The sequence below is a fragment of the Pyrgilauda ruficollis genome, unplaced genomic scaffold (assembly GCF_017590135.1).
Source record: "Pyrgilauda ruficollis isolate IOZ18807 unplaced genomic scaffold, ASM1759013v1 scaffold373, whole genome shotgun sequence".
NCBI classification, from domain to species: Eukaryota; Metazoa; Chordata; class Aves; order Passeriformes; family Passeridae; genus Pyrgilauda; species Pyrgilauda ruficollis.
This window is the reverse complement of record NW_024525190.1, coordinates 80,720-102,870: the sequence shown is the minus strand read 5'-3', so window position 1 is coordinate 102,870 and position 22,151 is coordinate 80,720. Positions and strand designations below refer to the sequence as shown.

Below are 22,151 nucleotides of genomic sequence, written 5' to 3'. Positions count from 1 at the left end.
CAGGGATTTGGGTAAGGCAGGCAAATGGGAAAGGCAGGGAAATGGGAAAGAGGAATTCGGGAAAGGCAAATGGGAAATGCAGGGATTTGGGAAGGAGAGGGATTTGGGAAAGAACGGGGATTTGTGAAAGAGAGGAATTTGGGAAAGATAGGGAAATGGGAAATGGAGGGATTTGGGGAGGAGGAGGGATTTGGGAAAGGCAGGGAAATGCAGGGATTTGGGAAAGAGGAATGTGGGAAAGGCAGGGATTTGGGAAGGAGGGGGATTTGGGAAAGGCAGGGACATCGGAAAGAGGGATTTGGGCAAGGCAGGGATTTGGGAAAGGAAGGAAACAACAAATGCATGAGAAAAATGCCCCACAGCCAAAACAACACCGAGCAGCCGACACAAAATTCCCAAGTTTTTCCATGTCCCCCCGGGGCTGGTGACAGTGACGGTGCCATCGGCCACCCCCAAAGGCCACGGGATGTTCCCGGGGATTCCCAGAGGGAATAACCTGTGGAAGTTCCCCGGGATCCCTGGGCTGTGCTGCTGGGAAGGAGGGAATGGCCTCATCCCACCTGGATAAGGACCAGGAGCTTCCAGGTTTGGAATGGCAGCCCCAAAACCCCTGGATTATTCCCAGTTTTAACCCTTTCTGCAGTGGAACAGGCAGGAAATGCCGGAGCTGTGCCGGGAGCAGGGACACCTCGGAAATGCCAAAAGTTGGGAGCTGCCATTGGAGCAGAGTCTGGGAACATTCGGGAATGTGGATTTGGGAATTTTTGGGAAGGACGCGTGGTTATCCCTTGGGAAAAACATCCCAAGGGGCCCAGGCCGGAGCAGGGACGGGGAGGAGACCCAAGGGGGTCTCAGGCTCCAGCTGGGATTTGTCCGGAGCGGTTTTGGGATTGGGATTTTTCCGTGAGCTCTGTCCTGGCCTGTCATGGAGCAGGGACAATCCGGAGCAATCCCAGCATCCGGGGAGCTCCAGCAGGGAGCTCTGGCAGGGTCAGGGATGTCATAACTAAAATTCCCTTTTTCCTTCTCTGATCCTGGCAGGAAAAGGGAATTCCAGGCTGGAATCCATAGGAAAATTCCCAATTCCTCCAGTGTTGCCCCTGGGCCTTCCCAAGCCAATCTCTTCCCGTGAGAGATCCTGCAGAACATCCGGAGCTCCCTCCTTCCCTGAACTACTCCTGGAACGGATCCCTCTGGATTTCTCCAAGGAAAAACCCTTTTTCCGTGATTCCCACCTCAAGGAAAAGGTGACAAACCCCAGTTTGATGGGAACATGGGGACACTTCCACTCTTCCCACTCGGAGGCTCCTTCAGGACCTGGAGCTCATCCCGTGGAGCTCCAGGCACCCCTCACTGCCCTTCGCAGACTTCCCAAAAAGCCCTTTTCCTTGGGATGAGGGTGATGGGTGATGCTGGGATGGGAGAAGCCAGCAGAGCGGTGACGCGGGGACACGGTGACACCGGGACAGGACACGTGCTGGGACCCTGTCTCCTTGTAGGCACCAAACCCTTCCCAGATCCCGCGGCACCCCGGGATCATCTGGGATCAGGGGCTGGAAGGGTCCTCTCAATGCAGCCCCCCAGAATTCCTGGTTTTCCACGGCTCAACCTCCCTGAGCTGTCCCAAGGCTCTGCTGGTGGGGAAGGTCCCCAGCCTTTGAGAGCCTGGGGAAATTCCATGGAAACCCGGAGGAGAGGGGATCCAGGGGATCCCACTGTGCCTGGGGACCCCTGGAGAAGCCTCTTCCCATGGGAAGTGGAATCCATGGAGCCCTGTGGGAGGCAGGGTGGAGAACAGAGGGGTTGTGGCCGTCGGCAGGGTGGCCACCTCCATCCCAGCCCTGGCCACCTCATTCCCAGTCCTGGCCACCTCATTCCCAATCCTGGCCAACTCATTCCCAATCCTGGTCACCTCTGTCCCAATCCTGGTCATCTCTATCCCAGTCCTGGAATCTCCATCCCAACTCTGATCATCTCCATCCCAACTCTGGTCATCTCCATCCCAATCCTGGAATCTCCATCCCAATCAATCCTGGCCACTTCATTCCCAAACTTTGCCACCTCCTTCCCAATCCTGGCCACCTCCTTCCCAAACTTGGCCACCTGCTCCTCAGTCCTGGCCACCTACTCTCCAAATGGGCCACCTCCTCCTCCTAAATCCTGGTCACTTCCTACCCCAACTTGGCCACCTCCTTCCCAATCCTGGCCAGCTCCTTCCCAATCCTGGCCACCTCCTTCCCAATCCTGGCCACCTCTTCCCAATCCTGGCCACCTCCTTCCCAATCCTGGCCACCTCCTTCCCAATCCTGGCCACCTCCTTCCCAATCCTTCTCACCTCTTTCCAATCCTGGCCACTCTTTCCCAATCCTTCTCACCTCTTTCCCAATCCTTGTCACCTCTTCCCAATCCTGGCCCCCTCCTCCTCCCTAAACTTGGCCACCTCCTCTCCAGAAGTGGCCACCTCATCCCCACCCCTCTGTGCCACACAAATCCCTCTATTCCCACCCTCCCTCGCTCAGCGATCCCAATCCCCCTTCTCCTTCCCTCCCCACAGCCAATTTGCTCAATTTTCATCCCAAATCCCTGCTTCCCAGGGGAATTTCCCCAGGAAAGCCCCCAGGCCTACAAGGAAACAGGGGGTGCTTTCCCAAGCTTTTGCTGGGGTGTGACACCATTTCCGGGACACGGAATTCATTTAGGATCAGAGAAAAAGAGGCAGTTTTACCCTAAAAGGAACTAAAACCCCAAAGGGCTCAAGTTTCTTCTCCTTCTCCCTCAGATCTGTGGGAATACAAAGGAATTCATGGAATTGCAGAGCAGCACCAGAAATGCTCCCTTTGGAAGCTCGAATTCTGCTTCCCAGGAGCCTTTTTGGGGTTAAAGAGAAACAAAGGCACGAGCAAAGACACGAAAAAAAAACCCCTTGGAAAAGTTTCCCTCAGATCCAGAGCTCCAAACTGGGACACTTGGGATGCTCCTGGAAGTCCCCAGGGGCCAGAACTCCTTGGAAAAGTTCCCCCGAATCTGGATCCAGAGCCTCAAAATAGGACATTTGGGATGTTCCTGGGAGTCCCCAGAACCCGTTGGAAAAGCTCCCTTTAGCTCAGATCCAGAGCCCCAAACTGGGACATTTGGAATTCTCCTGGGGAATCATTGGGAGTCCTTGGCAAAGCTTCCCTGAGCTTGGATCCAGAGCCCCCAACCAGGACCAATGGGATGTTCCTGGAAGTCCCCAGGAGCCAGGTCCCTTTGGAAAAGCTCCCCCTGGCCTGGCTCCGGAGCCCCAAAACCTTGGAACTCTCCTGGAATCTGCCTTGGAGATTTATCAATGCCAAGGAAAACTCTGGGAAATCTGTGGCTGGGATTTAACTGGAAAAACCCTTGGGATGGGCAAAGCTCGCACAGTTCTGGACTTGGAGCCTCCTTCCAAATTCCAGAGGAAAATACAAAGCTCTAGCTGGGAATGACCTGGACAAATCCTGGGCCCTCCACATCCCAAATTCCTGGGAATTAAACCGTGATCAATCGGTTGGAGAAGACAAAAGCTTTTTGGCATGTTTGGGATGCTCCTGGTGAGTCCCAGAGGTTGGGAAGATGGATCCAATTGGGATTATGGATGGCGGGAGCCTGGCAGGGCTGGGCGGGGACACGGGACGGGAATGTTGCGGCAATTTTGCGGGAATGCCGCCTGGAGCGCTGGAGCCGTGAATCCAGAGCCAGAGCTGGTTCCAGGCATGGAACATGGCTCCCAAAATACCGGGAATGGCCGTGTCCCCAATGACACACACACACCTGTCACGGTCACCGTCAGCTTTATTGGGGACACGGATGTCACACGCGGAACGCGCTCGGCCTCGCGCGGCTCCCGGCAGCGGGAGCGGCTCCGGCACATCCCCAGCCTCTCCCGCGGCTCAGCGGGGTTTTCCCAGGATCCTGGGCTTTTCCAGGATCCCGCCACCGCTCCAGGAATCCTGGACAGGAATTCCAGCCGGGGCAGGGATCAAGAGGGGATCACCACGAGGTGAAGTTGGATTTTTGGGAAAATTCCTTCCCGAGAAGTTGATGAAGCGCTGGAATGGGATGCCCAGGGAAGGGGTGGAACCCCAATTCCCGGTGGGATTAAAAAGCCGTGTGGATGTGGCACTTTGGGACACGGGGCAGTGCTGGGAATGGTTGGACCCGGAGGGATCAGAGGGATTTTCCAACCTCAACAATTCCAGGGTTTTGGATTAAACACGAGGAAGCTGCTCTTGGACATGGCCACCAAGGGCCACCACGGATGAAGGGAGTTGTCCCCTTGCTCCGCTGCCATTGTCACCGTCCCGGGCGTCCCTGGTCCCGGGATTGTCACCGTCAGTGGCCTGAACTGTGACCTGACGTTCCCAGTGTCAGAATTCCTTGGGCTCTTTCCCAGTCCCTCGGCTCAAAGGTCCTTCCGTGGACGCCCGGCTTGGGGGGAGACAGAGCCGCAGTTAGAGCTCGGGAAGAAGCCATGGATCATGGCTTCCCGGGGTTCCCAGGGAGCATTCCCACAGGGATCGGTCAGGGAAAGGCGCCGGGGACTGCTCGGGAGCAGGGAATTCCCTGAGCTTGCACGGAATTGCTGGGAATTCAGGATGAATGTGGGGAGGGAGGAATTCCGGGATGATTCCTGAGTGGCAGCCACTCCACCAATCCCATGGATCCAGAGCTGCTGGAAGGGCTGGGGGGCATCAGGTATGGGAACATTGGTGTCCCTGTCCCTCTGGAACTCCAGGCCACCTCAGTGTCCCCATTCCCAGATTCCAGGACACCTCATCATCCCCTTTGGGGACTCCAGGCCACCTCCCTGTCCCCATCCCTGTGGAACTCCAGGTCACCTCAGTGTCCCTGTTCCTTGTGGAATTCCAAGACCCCTCCGTGTCCTTCTGGGGACTCCAGGTCACCTCAGTGTCCCCATCCCTGCAGAATTCCAGGCCACCGCCCTGTCCCCATCCCTGCGGTATTCCAGGCCGCCTCTGGCTCCCGGCCGCTCCTGAGGGACATTCAGGTGACACTTCCCTTCTCTGGACAATTCCAGAGCCTGGAAAACGCGTCCCAAACTGGGTCACCTCCTCTTACCTAACTCTGCTCCCATTATTCCCTGAGTTCACAGCAATTCCATAAAAAAACCAGGAGAACTCGGACAATGCAGGAGAGTGGCTGCCATCATTAAAAATTCCATTCCCCATCGGCTTCCCGGGAAATGTTTCAAGCCTTTGACATCCCAAAACTCGAGAGATGAAAGGCCGTGACTTTCCCAAAAGGGAAAAAACCGGGAATGTGGGACTCTGCGGGATGGCTGGAAGGGCCGGATTCCGGCGGGGGGTGAGGACGGGATGTGCGGGAAAACAGGAGGCTCCGGGGGCTGGATGAGCAGGGCATGGAGCCCTGGGAATTGCAGGGATTGCAGGGAAGGCAGGAAGAGAGGATGGAGAAGGGCTGATCCTTGAAATCGGTGAAATTGCTCCGGGGGAAAACCGGGAGATTGGATGGACACGGATGGAAGGGATGGGGACATGGAAAGGGACATTCTGATGGCACCGGGAGCCAGAGGATTCCCAGCAGGGAATCCCAAACCAGCGTGGGATCCTGGTAAAAGGGCTTGTAAAAGCCCAGAATTCCCAAAATTCCGGCGCTGCTGGAGATGGGCACAGCCTCAATTCCAGAGGATCCCCGAACGGCCTCGGCTCGGGATGAGGGAGGGGACCTCGGGTGACACCTGGCTCCGTAGGGAATGACACCCTGGGGCAGGGAGACATCCCTGGATCTCCTCCCAGTATTCCCAGTTTGGATCTGCTGGGATAGGCCACAGTGACTCCGGCATGCTCCAGGACACTTTGTCCCCAAGGCCACCGCCTGGAATGTCACCTCCTGCACCAGCGCCACGTGCCGGGAGCAGCCGTGGCCAGGATGGTTTTGGTTTGGTTGGAAAAGCTTTTCCCATGGGAAGGGCTGCCCCTGATCCAAAGCTCCTGGCACCTCGCTGAGCCCTGGCACCCACAGGTGACACCAGGTGACACCGGGTGACACCGGCTCATGGCGGCTCTGTGGGGCCGCGCCTGAAAAGGCAGGGCAAGACTCGGAATTTTGGGTCACTTCCTGCTGGGATTTAATATTCCCAAACTTTTTAAGGGTTTGGGCTCTGATGTGGAAGGTTTGGGATCCTTTTAGGGTCGGGTGGGTGAGGCAGAACCAGGGTGGCGTTGGTGCCACCATGTCCCAACCAGGGTGTGCCATGGGCCACCTCTGTCACCTCCTGAGTGGGACAACACCTGGGGATCCTCAGAAATGGAAAAGCCCCGGAAAACTCCATCCTTGGTGCTTGGCCAGGAGAGATCACGGAGGGGGTGAGCCAGGACTCGACATTGCCACCACAGCATTGTCACCTCAGCGTTGTCATTGTCACCACAGCATTGTCACCATGGGATCATCATTGTCACCACATCGTCATTGTCACCATAGCATTGGCACCACAGCATTGTCATCATCACCACAACATCATCATTGCCACCACAGTGCCGTCATTGTCACCACAGCATTGTCACCATGGCATCGTCATTGTCACCACATCGTCACTGTCACCACAGCATTGCCATCACGGCATCATCACTGCCACCACAATGTCGTCATTGTCACCACGGTATCGTCATGGTCACCACGGCATCGTCGCTGTCACGACATCGTCACTGTCACCACAGCATTGTCGTCATGACATCGTCATTGTCACCACGGCATCATCATTGTCACCACAGCGTCCCCATTGTCACCACATTGTCATTGTCACCACAGCATTGTCATCATCACCACAACATCGTCATTGCCACCACAGTGCCGTCATTGTCACCACAGCATTGTCACCATGGCATCGTCATTGTCACCACATCGTCACTGTCACCACAGCATTGCCATCACGGCATCATCACTGCCACCACAATGTCGTCATTGTCACCACGGTATCGTCATGGTCACCACAGCATCGTCACTGTTACGGCAGCGTCATTGTCACCACAGCAGCGTCGCCATGACATCGTCATTGTCACCACAGCATCGTCGCTGTCACGACATCATCACTGTCACCACAGCATTGTCGTCATGACATCGTCATTGTCACCACGGCATCATCATTGTCACCACAGCGTCCCCATTGTCACCACATTGTCATTGTCACCACAGCATTGTCATTGTCACATCGTCATTGTTTCCACGGCATCACCACTGTCACCTGACCATCGCCATTGTCACCACAGCATCGCCATTGTCACCACGGGGAGGGGAGGACACGGAGCAGCGGGAAGGGCGGAGCGAGGGGAGCAGCCACAGCCACGGCGCGCCGGGAGCCCATCCCACAACTCCCACGGACATTCCGGCCCCTCCACCGAGCTCCCAAAGCTCCGCGATGTCCCTCAAAGCCACATCCGGCTCCTCAGCAGCGCCACCCGCCCCGGCCCCGCCCCGGCCACGCCCGGCTCTTACCGTGCGGCCACCACCGGCGACTTCTTGCCGGGATCCAGGGCGGAGCCGGCCGGTTCCTCGCCCAAGGAGCGCGTGTCCTTGTTGAGCTGCTGGAGGCGGGAGCTCAGCTCGCTGATCACAGTTGGTTTGTCCTCTTCGGCCCCGTGGCCGGGCCTGCTCTCCATGGGGTCCCCCCATAGCTTGGACCTTCTCTGAAAGAGGTAGCGTGGCCGGGCCGCGCTGGTGGCCGCCAGCGTGGCCGCGTGGTGCTGGGAGATGAGCTCGCTGTCCGAAGACTGCTTCAAAAGTGGGTCCCTGAAAGTAACCGGCCCCTTGCTGAGCTGGGACTTGAGTTTGGGCTTTGGAGGCACTGGTGGCTTCTCGAGTAGAAAAGTTTGGCCGTCGGCGAAGGACGTGTAGGTGTCGGTGGGCTCGCCGCTCTCCGAGGACAGCGTGGACATGCTGGAGACCGTGGAGATGGTGCTCGTGGTCTCCAGGTGGTGGTCGCTGGAGCTCCTGGTGTCCACCTCTTCCACTCCCGAGTCCGCCGCCGACTCCGGGGCCGCGGGGGCGTCCGAGGGCTTCCCTGAGGGTGTCGCGCCGGGGGGAGAAGGTGCTACTGCTGCCGCGGGCAGGGACGGCGCGCCGGGCGCGGCCAGGTGGCTCACGGGGGTGCCGGGGGTGGTCACCAGCACCCCGTTGGCGAATTCGTCCGGGGGCGGCACCAGCCCGATCTTGGCCAGCTCCTCGCGGGTCTCCTCGTCGCTGGAGGACAGCTGGGCCGGCGGGAGGGTCACCGTGTAGGGCTCCACCTCCTCCTCCGAGCTGCCCTGGCCCAGCGCCTTCTCCGAGGCCGGGCTGGCCGGCGGCTTCCCCACGGGGCTGGGCTGGGGCTCGGCCTTGGGGGACTCGGCCGGCTCGGCGCAGACCTCGGGCACGGCCGGGCTCTCCTCTTTGATCTCCAGGCCTATCTCGTCTTGACCATTACTGGTGGCGTGGACCATGATGAGGCCGGCGGTCTTCTGCTGCGACGTGTCCACGATGCTGATGATCATGGACTTCTTGTCCTCGGGTTTCTTCTCCTCCTTGCCCGGCGTCTCCGCTCGCACCTCGGGCTCCTTCCGCAGGGTGGTCGGAGTCCCCCAGGGGCTCTTGGTGGGGGTCAGAGCGCCGGCGTCGGCCGCCATCACCGCCTTCCCTCCGGGGGAGTAGGCGGGGGACACCAAGCTCTCCAAGTCCCCCCTGTCCGGTTCTTTGGTTTGGATGTCCACAAACAGGGGCGCGGCTCTGTCCGAGTCGGGGCTGTGGATCGGGGTGGGCGACCGGGATGGGACTTGAGTGGACAGCGCCCGTTCCCTTGCGGCCAGCGCCAGCGCCAGGGGCGAGTTGGGATCCAGGGGCTTTCCCGTCAGGGGGTGGATGAAGGTCGAGGAGGAGCTGCTGATTAATGGCTTTAAAGCTGACACGGGGGACGGCAGGAGGACATCCCGGCTGCCCAGGAGCCGCTCGTCGATGGAGCGCGACTGCTGCAGCGACGGCATCTCGCTGCCGCCCGGCGCCGGCCCCTCGATGGCTCCCACCGACAGGAACACCGTGGATTTCCTCCTCTCGTCCAGCCGCCGGTCCCGGTCCTTCATGACGCCGGCGGCGATGGCGGTGGCGAAGGGGAGGCCGGCGGCTTCCACCTGAGCGATGCCGGGGTGGTGCTGGTAGTCCAGGCGGTGGCTCCGACGCGTGGGGGACGGCTCCCGGGAGGAGTAGCCGCCGGTGATGGCCAAGGCCGCCCGTTCCTGGGCGTCCTCCACCTGGAGCTGCTTGACCAGGGGACTCTTCTTCCTCTGCGGCTTGGTGGGGGCGAAGAGGCTCACGTTGAACTGGCCCATGTTGGCGTAGGGGTTGTCGATGACCCGGCCCTTCCTCTTGAGCTTCTCCGGAGGCGTCACCGCCGGGCCGGGCCGCGGGATCTCGGTGGGTTCCACGGGGAGGTGGGAGGAATCCTGGAGGATTATCATGGAGCGGGCCCTCTTCTGCCGCTCGGGGTAGGGCATGGAGCCCCTGGCCTGGTCGTACATCTCGGCCGCGCTCAGCACCTGCGGCAGCCCGTGCAGTTTGGCTTCTAAGCCCGGCTTAAAGCTGGACCTGATGGTGTCGTAGGCGCGGCCCGGCGGCGGCGGCGGCGAGAAGGACGGAGGGGGGCCGGTGTCGAAGTAATAGGGGGAGGGGGGCGGGGGAGGGGCGGTAGGGGCGGTCTGCGGGGGAGGGGGGATCCCGTGGCCTTCCCGGACCGTGTCCGTCATGGAGGTGCTCCGCGGGAATTTCCCGTCCAGCAAGGACGCGGCCAGTTTCTCGTCTTCTCCTGGAAAACAAGGAGAACGGGGGAGTCGGGGGTGAGATTCTGGTCTCCGGCTGGAAAACGAGGAAAAGAGTGGAGTCAGGGAGAAGTTTCCCATCTTCCACCTGGAAAAGGAGGAGAACTAAAGTCAGGGATGAGATTTTGGTCTCCGTCTGGAAAACAAGGGAAACGATGAAATCAGGAATGAGTTTCTTGTCTTCCCAAGGAAAACAGGGGAGAGGGGATGAGTTTCTGGTCTCCGCCTGGAAAACGAGGAAAATAATGGAATCAGGGAGAAGTTTCTTGTCTTTCCCTGGAAAACAAGGAGAACTAAAGACAGGGATGAGTTTTTGGTCTCCATCTGGAAAGCAAGGGAAACAATGGAATCAGGGATGAGTTTCTGGTGTCCAGCTGGAAAATGAGAAGTAAAGTCAGGGGAGGAGTTTCTCGTCTTCCCCTGGAAGAAGGAAAAGAACAAAGTCAGGGATGAATTCTTTGGAAAAGAAGGAGAGAACTGGAGTCAAGGAGAAGCTTCACATCTCCACACGGAAAACAAGGAAAAGGGCAAAGTCAGGGCTGAGTTTCTGTTCTCCACCTGGAAAACAAGGAAAAGAATGGAATCAGGGAGAAGTTTCTTGTCTTTCCCTGGAAAACAAGGAGAACTAAAGTCAGGGATGGGATTTTTGGTCTCCACTTGGAAAACAAGGAAAACAATGGAATCAGGGATGAGTTTCTTGTCTTTCCACAGAAAACAGCAGAGTCAGGGATGAGCTCCTTGTCTCCACTGGGAAAACAAGGAGAGAAATGGAGCCAGGGATGAATTTGTTGTCTCCACCTGGAAAACATGGAAAAGAGCAAAGTCAGGGATGAGATTCTGGTCTCCCACCTGGAAAACGAGGAAAAGAGTGGAGTCAGGGAGAAGTTTCCCATCTTCCACCTGGAAAACAAGGAGAGAAATGGAATCAGGGATTAGTTTCTGGTCTGCACATGGAAAACAAGGAAAAGAAAAAAGTCAGGATGAGTTCCTCATCTTCCACCTGGAAAACAAGGAAAACTATGGAATCTGGGATGAATTTCTTGTCTTCCCAAGGAAAACAAGGACAGAAGTGAAGTCAGGGATGAATTTGTTGTCTCTGGAAAACAAGGAAAACTATGGAACCAGGGATGAGTTTCTTGTCTTCCCTTGGAAAACAAGGAGAGCAGTGAAAAGGACATTCCCAGAGAATTCCCAGACTGGGACAAACCGGGACAAACTGGGAAGTGGCGGGGATTGTTCCTCCCACCCCACTTTGCTCCTGAGACTTTTCCTCTTTCCAAGCCTCACTGGAAAAGGCTTGGAGCAACTTCCAGTGGAAGCTCCGAGACTGGAGGAACCAGCCAGAATTCCCAGGAAAGCCGTGGCTGCCCCCGGATCCCTGGAAGCGCCCAAGGCCGGGTTGGAGCAACCTGGGATAGTGGAAGGTGTCCCATGGAAAGGCTGGGAATGGGATGAGCTTTGAGCTCACAGCAATCCCAACCATTCCACGATTCCATGAGAGCCTCCCCTCCCCACAGCCACGTTCCCGTGGGATCAGCTCCCCTGGGAGTTGTTCCCACCCCTTCCCGAGCAGCTCCGGTGACGGAAGCGCCGCCACCGCCAACGTGCCAGACATCCGAGTGCCACCGGCACGGGCGCGGCTCCCGTCACACTTCCCGCTTTCCCGAGGGGTGACATCTGTTCCCGAGTGCCAGACTGAGCCCAGCAGGGTCTAGCAGGAATTCCTGCTTTTTCAGGGAAAACTCGGAGACACTGCGAGGATTTGGAAGGAAAAGCAGGAACAAATCAGGGGTGGATTGGGATGATTAAGGGCCTTCCCAACCCGAGCCATTCCGTGATCCGAAAATCCATTCACGCCACAATTCCTTCCCTCCCTCCCTCCCTCCATCCCCAGCTCCAGCCTCATTCCCAAGCCCGGATCTGCCGTGCTCACCTGTCCTTAGGGAAAACTCCTGCTTCCCAATCCCTGCTCTGCTCTTCCCAAGCTTTCAAATGGCTCCGGAGAGGATTTGGGCTTTTTTTATTTTTGGCCTCTGGAGCGAATTTTCCTTTATGGAAAACGCTCTTCCAGTGGCACCGAGAGGCTCTGGCAGCTCCGCCCGGAATCCGTCAGCGATTCCACCCGAGGCAGAATCCAATGGGGACAAAAGGGAGGAATTTGGCACTGAAATTCCATCCCATGCTGTTGGTCGTGCTGGAAACTGGGCTATTTTTGGGAATTGGGGATGTGCCGTGGGAATAAAGAACCGGCAGCACAGAACGGGTTCAAAGGGAGCCTGGACAAAGCCATGGAAAATGTGCCTTTCCCAAGCTTTTTTAAAATCCTGGAGCCGAGGCCAGCAGGGGGAATTTGGGAGAATGATCTCGTCCTTGCCCTTTTTTCCTTGGGAATCTGGGATCCTGCACTAGATGGAGCCGTGGAATGTTCTGGGAGCAGCAGGAAGATCCCAAAAAAACCCCCAGCCCTGCCTTTCTGAGATTTCTGGGAATGGCTGGGAGGTGACACAGGGATATTTGGGAAGCTCTGAGCACCATCCCTGGGCCTGGAATGCCCCAGGACACGGAATAGGGGCGCTTGTCCTGGGAATGTGGTATCCAGCTGAGCAGGAAATCCAGTGGGAAAGCGGGATCTTCCCTCTGGAATGCCCTGGGCGTGGCTGCTGGATCAGGGGCGACACTGGGACATCCAGTCCTTGGATCCAGCTCTCCTCCATTTTTCCCTAAATGAGGAGGGGGCACTACGGAAAACCACATCCCAGGAATTGCCAAATGCAGGGAATACCACGGAAAAAGCACGTCCCAAGAATTGCCACATTCAGGGAATACTTTTGAAAACCAAATCCCAGGAATTGCCGAGGGCGGGGACACTGTGGAAAATCACATCCGAGGAATTGTCAAGTGGAAGGGACACCGGAAAATCACATCCCAGGAATTGACAAAGGTAGGGAATACTGTGGAAAACCAAATCCAAGGAATTGTCAAATGTAGGGAATACCATGGAAAAACCACATCCAAGGAATTCCAAAATGCAGGGAATACCAAGGAAAAAACACATCCGAGGAACTGCCAAATGCAGGGAAAACTATGGAAAACCAAATCCAAGGAATTGCAAAATGAAGGGAATACCATGGAAAAACCACATCCAAGGAATTGCCAAAGGTAGGAAATACTATGGAAAACCAAATCCCAGGAATTGCCAGGGGTAGGGGCACTACGGAAAACCACATCCAAGGAATTCCACATTCAGGGAATACTATGGAAAACCACATCCAAGGAATTGCCAAATGCAGGGAACACCATGGAAAACCACATCCAAGGAATTGCCAAATGCAGGGAACACCATGGAAAACCACATCCAAGGAATTGCCAAGCAGAAGGGACACTACGGAAAAGCACATCCCAGGAATTCCATGTTCATTCCCACCCAGCATTCCTGGCCTGGAGCAGCTCCCTGTGGCAGCAGCTGAGCCACAGCCGCGGGATCATTCCCAGATCATCCCTTGGTTTTCCAGCCATTCCCAGAAGGAGTGGCTGAGTCATCCTGGATGTGACCTCGGCAGCAGCTCCGCTCCCAGGTCCTGGAATTGCTCCCTGAATCTGAGCAGGGCTCCCTGGAAAAGGGAGCTTGGAGCCACCATGGAATGGGGGAGGATCCATTGGGGATGACGTTGGGAATGTTCCCCAGGGATGTGTCCGGCTGGATCGGGAATACCTTCAGGGAAGGAGATTCCACAGCTTCCAGAGACTGGATGTTCTTTCCACAGAAAAATCATGGAATGGTGTGGGTGGGAAAGGACCTCAAATCCCATCCCAATTCCATCCCATTCCATGGGCAGGAACACCTCCCACTGTCCCAGGCTGCTCCAGCTTTTCCTTGGACATTCCAGGGATTCAGGGGCAGCCCCAGCTGCTCTGGCAATTCCAGCCCAGCCAGGAATTCCTCATGGCCAAGATCCCATCCCTGGCTGCCCTCTGGCACTGGGAGCCATTCCTGGAGCTCCTGCAGGTCCTGGAAGGTCACAGTTGGGTCACCCCAGATCTTTCCCTTTTTCCCTTCTGCAGGCTGGGCAATCCCAACTCTCCCAGCCTTGGATTGTCCTGGTTCCTCCTCTGGACTTGCTCCAACAATTCCATGTCTTGTCCCTTCCTCATCTTCCCATCCCTCCAGGATCTGCTCCCGGAGCTCCATGGCCCTCTTGTCCTGAGGATCCCAGACCTGGATCCAGCACTCCCTGTCCTGCTTTCTGGGAGCAGCAGGAAGATCCCAAAAAAACCCCCAGCCCTGCCTTTCTGAGATTTCTGGGAATGGCTGGGAGGTGACACAGGGATATTTGGGAAGCTCTGAGCACCATCCCTGGGCCTGGAATGCCCCAGGACACGGAATAGGGGCGCTTGTCCTGGGAATGTGGTATCCAGCTGAGCAGGAAATCCAGTGGGAAAGCGGGATCTTCCCTCTGGAATGCCCTGGGCGTGGCTGCTGGATCAGGGGCGACACTGGGACATCCAGTCCTTGGATCCAGCTCTCCTCCATTTTTCCCTAAATGAGGAGGGGGCACTACGGAAAACCACATCCCAGGAATTGCCAAATGCAGGGAATACCACGGAAAAAGCACGTCCCAAGAATTGCCACATTCAGGGAATACTTTTGAAAACCAAATCCCAGGAATTGCCGAGGGCGGGGACACTGTGGAAAATCACATCCGAGGAATTGTCAAGTGGAAGGGACACTGGAAAATCACATCCCAGGAATTGACAAAGGTAGGGAATACTGTGGAAAACCAAACCCAAGGAATTGTCAAATGTAGGGAATACCATGGAAAAACCACATCCAAGGAATTCCAAAATGCAGGGAATACCAAGGAAAAAACACATCCGAGGAACTGCCAAATGCAGGGAAAACTATGGAAAACCAAATCCAAGGAATTGCAAAATGAAGGGAATACCATGGAAAAACCACATCCAAGGAATTGCCAAAGGTAGGAAATACTATGGAAAACCAAATCCCAGGAATTGCCAGGGGTAGGGGCACTACGGAAAACCACATCCAAGGAATTCCACATTCAGGGAATACTATGGAAAACCACATCCAAGGAATTGCCAAGCAGAAGGGACACTACGGAAAAGCACATCCCAGGAATTCCATGTTCATTCCCACCCGGCATTCCTGGCCTGGAGCAGCTCCCTGTGGCAGCGGCTGAGCCACAGCCGCGGGATCATTCCTGGATCATCCCTTGGTTTTCCAGCCATTCCCAGAAGGAGTGGCTGAGTCATCCTGGATGTGACCTCGGCAGCAGCTCCGCTCCCAGGTCCTGGAATTGCTCCCTGAATCTGAGCAGGGCTCCCTGGAAAAGGGAGCTTGGAGCCACCATGGAATGGGGGAGGATCCATTGGGGATGACGTTGGGAATGTTCCCCAGGGATGTGTCCGGCTGGATCGGGAATACCTCCAGGGAAGGAGATTCCACAGCCTCCAGAGACCGGATGTTCTTTCCACGGAAAAATCATGGAATGGTGTGGGTGGGAAAGGACCTCAAATCCCATCCCAATTCCATCCCATTCCATGGGCAGGAACACCTCCCACTGTCCCAGGCTGCTCCAGCTTTTCCTTGGACATTCCAGGGATTCAGGGGCAGCCCCAGCTGCTCTGGCAATTCCAGCCCAGCCAGGAATTCCTCATGGCCAAGATCCCATCCATGGCTGCCCTCTGGCAGTGGGAGCCATTCCTGGAGCTCCTGCAGGTCCTGGAAGGTCACAGTTGCGTCACCCCAGATCTTTCCCTTTTTCCCTTCTGCAGGCTGGGCAATCCCAACTCTCCCAGCCTTGGATCGTCCTGGTTCCTCCTCTGGACTTGCTCCAACAATTCCATGTCTTGTCCCTTCCTCAGCTTCCCATCCCTCCAGGATCTGCTCCAGGAGCTCCATGTCCCTCTTGTCCTGAGGATCCCAGACCTGGATCCAGCACTCCCTGTCCTGCTGGGAATGCTCTCCCCAATCCATCCTTGGATCCCAAACCCAGATCCACCACTCCCTGTCCTGCCGGGAATGCTCTTCCCGGTCCATCCCAAGATCCCACCGGCCTCAGGGACAAAGTTTTCCAGCAGATCCTTCTCTGCTGAGCTGCTCCCAGCGGATCCTTTGGAATTCCAGTGGAGTTGCCGGGTTCAGGGAAGGTTTTTCCCAAACTCCGGGGCTGTTGTTGTCTCCTCCTGCCCAAATCCTTCCCCCATCCCAGCTGCCGTGACCAAATTCCTACAGAACCTCAGGTGAGGGGGGAATTCCTCCCAGGAATTTCAAGGAGCTTGGAAGAGCAGGATCTGTTTATTCCCACCATGGATGCTCCAGAGCCCAGCTTTATTTACTTTTCATGGAATTCTGCCTGGGAATCTCCAGAGGGGAACAAAAGCCACCAGCGATCCCCTGGGAGCAGCCTGGAATGCTGGGGGCTGGATCAGGTGTGGAGAATTTTGGGATTGGGCTCCATCCCTGCAGCACCTGGAGCTTGGAGATGCTCCTGGAATTCCCAAGGGAATTTGTCCTCGGAAAAGATCCCTAAAGGATCCTCAAAGATCCCTAAAATGGGACAGAATTCCCAGAGAAGCTGTGGCTGCTCCTGGATCCTGGGAAGTGTCCAAGGCTGGGCTGGAGAAATCCAGGATGGTGGAATGTGTCCCTGCCCAGGGAAGGGGTGGGAATGGGATGGGATTAATGTCCCCAGACCATTCCAGGATTCCCACCCAAACCATCCCAGGATTCCACGATCCACCCCTGCCAGGAAAGGGAATCTCTGTCCTGTTGTGTCCAGGAAAGGGAATCTCTGTCCTGTTGTGTCCAGGAAAGGGAATCTCTGTCCTGTTGTGTCCAGGAAAGGGAATCTCTGTCCTGTTGTGTCCAGGAAAGGGAATCTCTGTCCTGTTGTGTCCAGGGACAGGAATTTCTGTCCTGTAGCACCCAGGGATGGAAATCTCCAATTTTTGGTATCCAGGGATGGGAATCTCCATCCTCTGGCACCCAGGATCAGCCCAAGATTCCCAGAGCAGCTGTGGCTGCCCTGGATCCCTGGAAATGCCCCAGGCCCAGGCTGGAGCACCCTAGGATAGCGGGAGGTGTCCCTGCCCTTGGAACGGGGTGGAATTTGGGAATCTCAAGGATCCTTCCCACCCAAACCATTCCAGGATTCCATCCCGGATGTCGCTTTAGCACCAGGACACTTCCCACCCCCGCCAGCATTCCCGGTGGTCCTGAGGGGTCACAAATCCCTCCCATCCCTCCCAAGGCAGCGGCTCCACCCTCTGGAATTCTCTCCGGGAGCCATGGCAGCTCCGCAGCCTCCGGAGCGTTTTTAACTCCGCTGCCGGAGCAGATGGCGCTGGCAGAAATCTTGGAAGTCTGACAGGAATTATCTCCCCTCCCCTTCCCCCCACTCCTTCCCTTTTTCCTCCAAATATTCCTCCCCTCCTGCTTTTTTTATCGTTTTCCTCCCATCCTTGCTTTTTTTCTCAGGGAATTTTTCCAGGAATCTTTTTGATCTTTTCACCCACTTTTTATTCCAGCCAGCCGGAGGTTAACCACCTTTATCCCGGGAATTTTTCCTGGAATATTTCTGATCTTTTCTCCCTCTTTTTATTCCAGCCAGCCGGGGGTTAACCACCTTTATCCCAGGAAATTTTTTCCCCCGGAATCTTTTTGATCTTTTCTCACTGGGAATCTGCAGTGCTGCTGGAATACGCAAATGCCAGGGAATATTTATTCCCAAAAAACCCCATCCGAGCGCTGCTTTTCCCTCTCCTTCCTCACCCGTGCAGGGATTTTTCCCCGGGAATCAAGTGACTGCGCAGCTCCTGGCCGTGGGTGTGGAATGACAGCTCAAGGACTTCTAATTCCAGCCCCATTCCCACCCGATTCCTCCCTCTCCGCCTCTTTTCCATCCCCGTTTTCCTGGAATTCCACGGGAATGGTTTCTTCCAGGAGCTGCTTTGGGCTTTGGGTTGGGTCCCCTCCATTCCAGGGGTGGTCCCGCTGTGGGGATGGATCTGGTGCTCCCAGGTGGGATTTTTCCCTGGATTTTTGGTCGGGATGTGCTGAGGCAGCTGCAGCCATTCCTGCCTGGAGCAGGGATTCTCCCACTGGGATTTGATGGAGACTCAAGGAATGGTTTAAATCCCTTTTTCCCAGGGGGGTTTGGCTGCATGGGCTGGGAATTGCTGGGAAAGTCAGGGATAACCGGGATGTGCTGGGAACTTTCACGGGGGTGTGAGCACAGAATTCCCAGATTATTGAGGCTGGGAAAGAATTCCAAGGTCACAAATCCAAGCTGGGCCCGATCCCCACCAGAGCCCCGAGTGCCACCCACAGGAATCCCTTGGACACTCCAGGGATGGGACTCCAAAGCTCCCTGGGCAGCCCCTGCCAAGGCCTGAGCCCTTTCCATGGAAAACCATCCCAAATGTGGGAGCTGGGCCTGCCCTGGGCCAGGCTGAGGCCGCTCCCTCTTTTCCCGGGGCTCATTCCCTGGAGCAGATCCCGATCCCCGCTGGCTCCTGGCAGGAGCTGGGCAGAGCCAGAAGGACATTCCCGATCCCTGCCCCGATCCCAGCAGAGCTGCCCTGGCCCCAGCCCGGGGCTGATCCCACTTTTCCCGGGCTCTCCCGGCACGGATCCCTGGCAGCCCCTGCCCAGCCCAGGGGGGCTCGGGGGCCCTTCCCGAGGCACTGCCGGCATTCCATCCTCATGGCCAAGATCCCATCCATGGCTGCCCTCTGGCAGTGGGAGCCATTCCCTGTGTCCTGTCCATCCCTTGTCCCCAGTCCCTCTGCAGCTCTCCTGGAGCCCCTGCAGGCCCTGGAATGTGCTGGAATTCTCCCTGGATCCTTCTCCTCTCCAGGAGAACATTCCCAGCTCTCCCAGCCTGGCTCCACCCCTTAGACAATCCCATTGTCTAAGGATGCATTCCCAGCGGATGATCCATCCTGGATAACGCCGCCATTCCTACTCCAGATCCCTTTCCAAACCATTCCCAGCTCTTCACAGCACACCAGCCCTTCAACAGCTTTTCCAAATCTTCTTCCCAAACATTCTCTCCCAGAAACTCCCGACACACTTTGGGAATCTCCTGGATCCTCCTCATTCCAACGCCTCCAGGGCAGGATTCACATCCAAGACCGAAATATGGGATAAACCAGGATAAAAGTCCCGGTTCCCCTCTGGACACCGCAGGTTTGGGATGCTGGGATGGAATTTCTCCACGTGCACACATGGATCCATCCTCCACATCCCACACAAACGACCCCTTTTTATCCCAGCTCTTCCAGAGACTTGGGGAACGTCTTTCCCATGGAATTCCCGGCAGAGGAGAAGCTGCACCAACACAATCCCTGAAACCCCCGATTTTCCTTTATTTTTCAGGATCCAAGGACCCACCACAACCAGGTTTGGGATTGGTGGCACCAAAAACCTTCTGGAATGGGGTCAAGGACTTCCCACAGATGGATTTTGGGATTGGTGGCACCAAAAACCTTCTGGAATGGGGTCAAGGACTTCCCACAGATGGATTTTGAGTTTGGTGGAACCAAAAACCTTCTGGAATGGGGTCAAGGACTTCCCACAGATGGATTTTGAGTTTGGTGGAACAAAAAACCTTTAGGGACAAGGTCCAGGACCCACCACAACCAGGTTTGGATTTGGTGGCACAAAAAACCTTCTGGAACGGGATTAAGGACTTCCCACAGACGGATTTTGGGGTTGGTGGCACCAAAAACCTTCTGGAATGGGGTCAAGGACTTCCCACAGACGGATTTTGGGATTGGTGGAACCAGAAACCTTTAGGGACAAGGTCAAGGAACCACCACTGAAAGTTCTGGGATTGGTGACATCATAAATCTTTAGGGACAAGGCCAAGGACACCCCACAGCCAAGTCAGGGTTTGGTGGCACCACAAACATTTTGGGATAAGCTCAAGGAACCACCACAGCTGGATTTTGGGGTTTGGTGGCACCAAAAAGCCTTGGACAGGATCAAGGAGCCACCACAGCCGGTTTTGGATTCAGTGGCACCAAAAATCTTTAGGGACAAGGTCCATGACCCACCAGAGACGGTTTTGGGTTTGGAGACTCCATAAATGTTTTGGAATAAGCTCAAGGATCCACCACAGACGGTTTTGGGTTTGGAGACTCCAGAAATCTTTAGGAACAAAGTCCAGGACGCACCACAGCTGGTTTGGGATTGGTGGCACCATAAACTTTTGGGACAAGGTTTGGGACAGATGGATTTTGGGTTTGGACACTCCACAAATCTTTAGGGACAAGGTCCAGGACCCACCACAGGTGGATTTTGGATTCAGCAGCACCATAAACCTTTGGGACAAGGTCAAGGACTTCCCACAGAGGGATTTTGGGTTTGGTGGCACCAGAAATCTTTGGGAACGGAATCAAGGACCCACCAGAGACAGTTTTGGAATTGGAGACTCCAGAAATCTTTAGGGACAAGGTCCAGGACATCCCACAGCCAGGTTTGGATTTGGAGGCACCACACACCTTTAGGGACAAGGTCCAGGACCCGCCACAGGTGGATTTTGGGTTTGGTGGCACCAAAAATCCTGGAATGGGGTGAAGGACTTCCTACAAATGGATTTTGGGATTGGTAACACCAGAAATCTTTGGGATTGGAATCAAGAATGCACCAGAGACGGTTTTGGGTTTGGAGACTCCATAAATGTTTTGGAATAAGCTCAAGGATCCACCATAGATGGTTTTGGGTTTGGAGACTCCAGAAATCTTTAGGAACAAAGTCCAGGACGCACCACAGCTGGTTTGGGATTGGTGGCACCATAAACTTTTGGGACAAGGTTTGGGACAGATGGATTTTGGGTTTGAAGACTCCATAAATCTTTAGGGACAAGGTCCAGGACCCACCACAGGTGGATTTTGGATTCAGCAGCACCATAAACCTTTGGGACAAGGTCAAGGGCTTCCCACAGAGGGATTTTGGGTTTGGTGGCACCAGAAATCTTTGGGAACGGAATCAAGGACCCACCAGAGACAGTTTTGGAATTGGAGACTCCAGAAATCTTTAGGGACAAGGTCCAGGACATCCCACAGCCAGGTTTGGATTTGGAGGCACCACACACCTTTAGGGACAAGGTCCAGGACCCGCCACAGGTGGATTTTGGGTTTGGTGGCACCAAAAATCCTGGAATGGGGTGAAGGACTTCCTACAAATGGATTTTGGGATTGGTAACACCAGAAATCTTTGGGATCGGAATCAAGAACGCACCAGAGATGGTTTTGGGTTTGGAGACTCCATAAATATTTTGGGATGAGCTCAAGGATCCACCACAGACGGTTTTGGGTTTGGAGACTCCAGAAATCTTTAGGGACGAAGTCCAGGACCCACCACAGCTGGTTTGGGGTTGGTGGCACCAAAAACCTTTGGCACAAAGTCCAGGACATCCCACAGATGGATTTTGGGTCTGGAGACTCCATAAACATTTTGGGATAAGCTCAAGGATCCACCACAGGCATTCTGGGTTTGGCGGCACCAGAAATCTTGGGGAACAAGATCAAGGATCTCCCACAGCCAGGTTTGGGTTTGGTGGCACCAAAACCCTTCTGGAATGGGGTCAAGGACTTCCCACAGATGGATTTTGGGTTTGGTGGCACCAGAAATCTTTGGGAACGGAATCAAGGACCCACCAGAGACAGTTTTGGAATTGGAGACTCCAGAAATCTTTTGGGATAAGCTCAAGGATCCCCCAAATCCAGGTGCCTCATCCAGACCTCGTCCTGCTCCTCCTAAGCCCCAACTCCGGCATTCCCAGTTCCAGAGGTGGCACTCCCGCTGGGAATGCCCAGTGCCAGCACTGGGGGTGGTAGAGCCCCCCTGCCCTTGGCAGAGCCGATCCAGGAATTCCTGGAATTGTCCCCCAAAGTTCTCTCCTGGAATTCCCCAGTCCCACTTTCTGCTCCGAGCAGGACCAGGCATCCCTCCGATCTGGGAATTCCATGGAATTCCATGGAATACTACAAAATCCAAGAGCTGGAGCGACCTGGGAAGGGTCAAGCCTTTCCCACCCACTCCTCATCCCGAAGGGACCCTCCCTCCTCGTTCCCAAGGGATTCTCCCGCGTTTTTCCTCACCTACTGACTTGGTCCGTGGAATTCCCTTCCGGAGGGACACGTGGGGCTTCTCCGTTCCTGCCAGGACCCCGGGATGCGCCATTCCCTGGCGCTCAAACAGGGACTGGAAGGGAAAAACAGGGAATTCCCAGTCCGGATGCTGCTGGAAGGACCTGACATTCCCACCCAAACTTCCAACCA

The 22,151-nt window shown here is 55.7% G+C and overlaps 1 protein-coding gene across 1 annotated transcript in view; it reads right to left on the bottom strand.

Moving 5' to 3' along the window:
* SHANK3 (SH3 and multiple ankyrin repeat domains 3) overlaps nt 1–22,151 on the bottom strand; it is a gene marked incomplete at its 5' end in the record, with an annotated part of 110,378 nt that overhangs the window by 7,573 nt on the left and 80,654 nt on the right. Inside the window, 2 exons of the mRNA XM_041476055.1 lie at nt 7,495–9,829; nt 21,972–22,074. Of these exons, the coding sequence (XP_041331989.1) occupies nt 7,495–9,829; nt 21,972–22,074 (2,438 nt within the window). The remainder of the gene's footprint in view (nt 1–7,494; nt 9,830–21,971; nt 22,075–22,151) is intronic.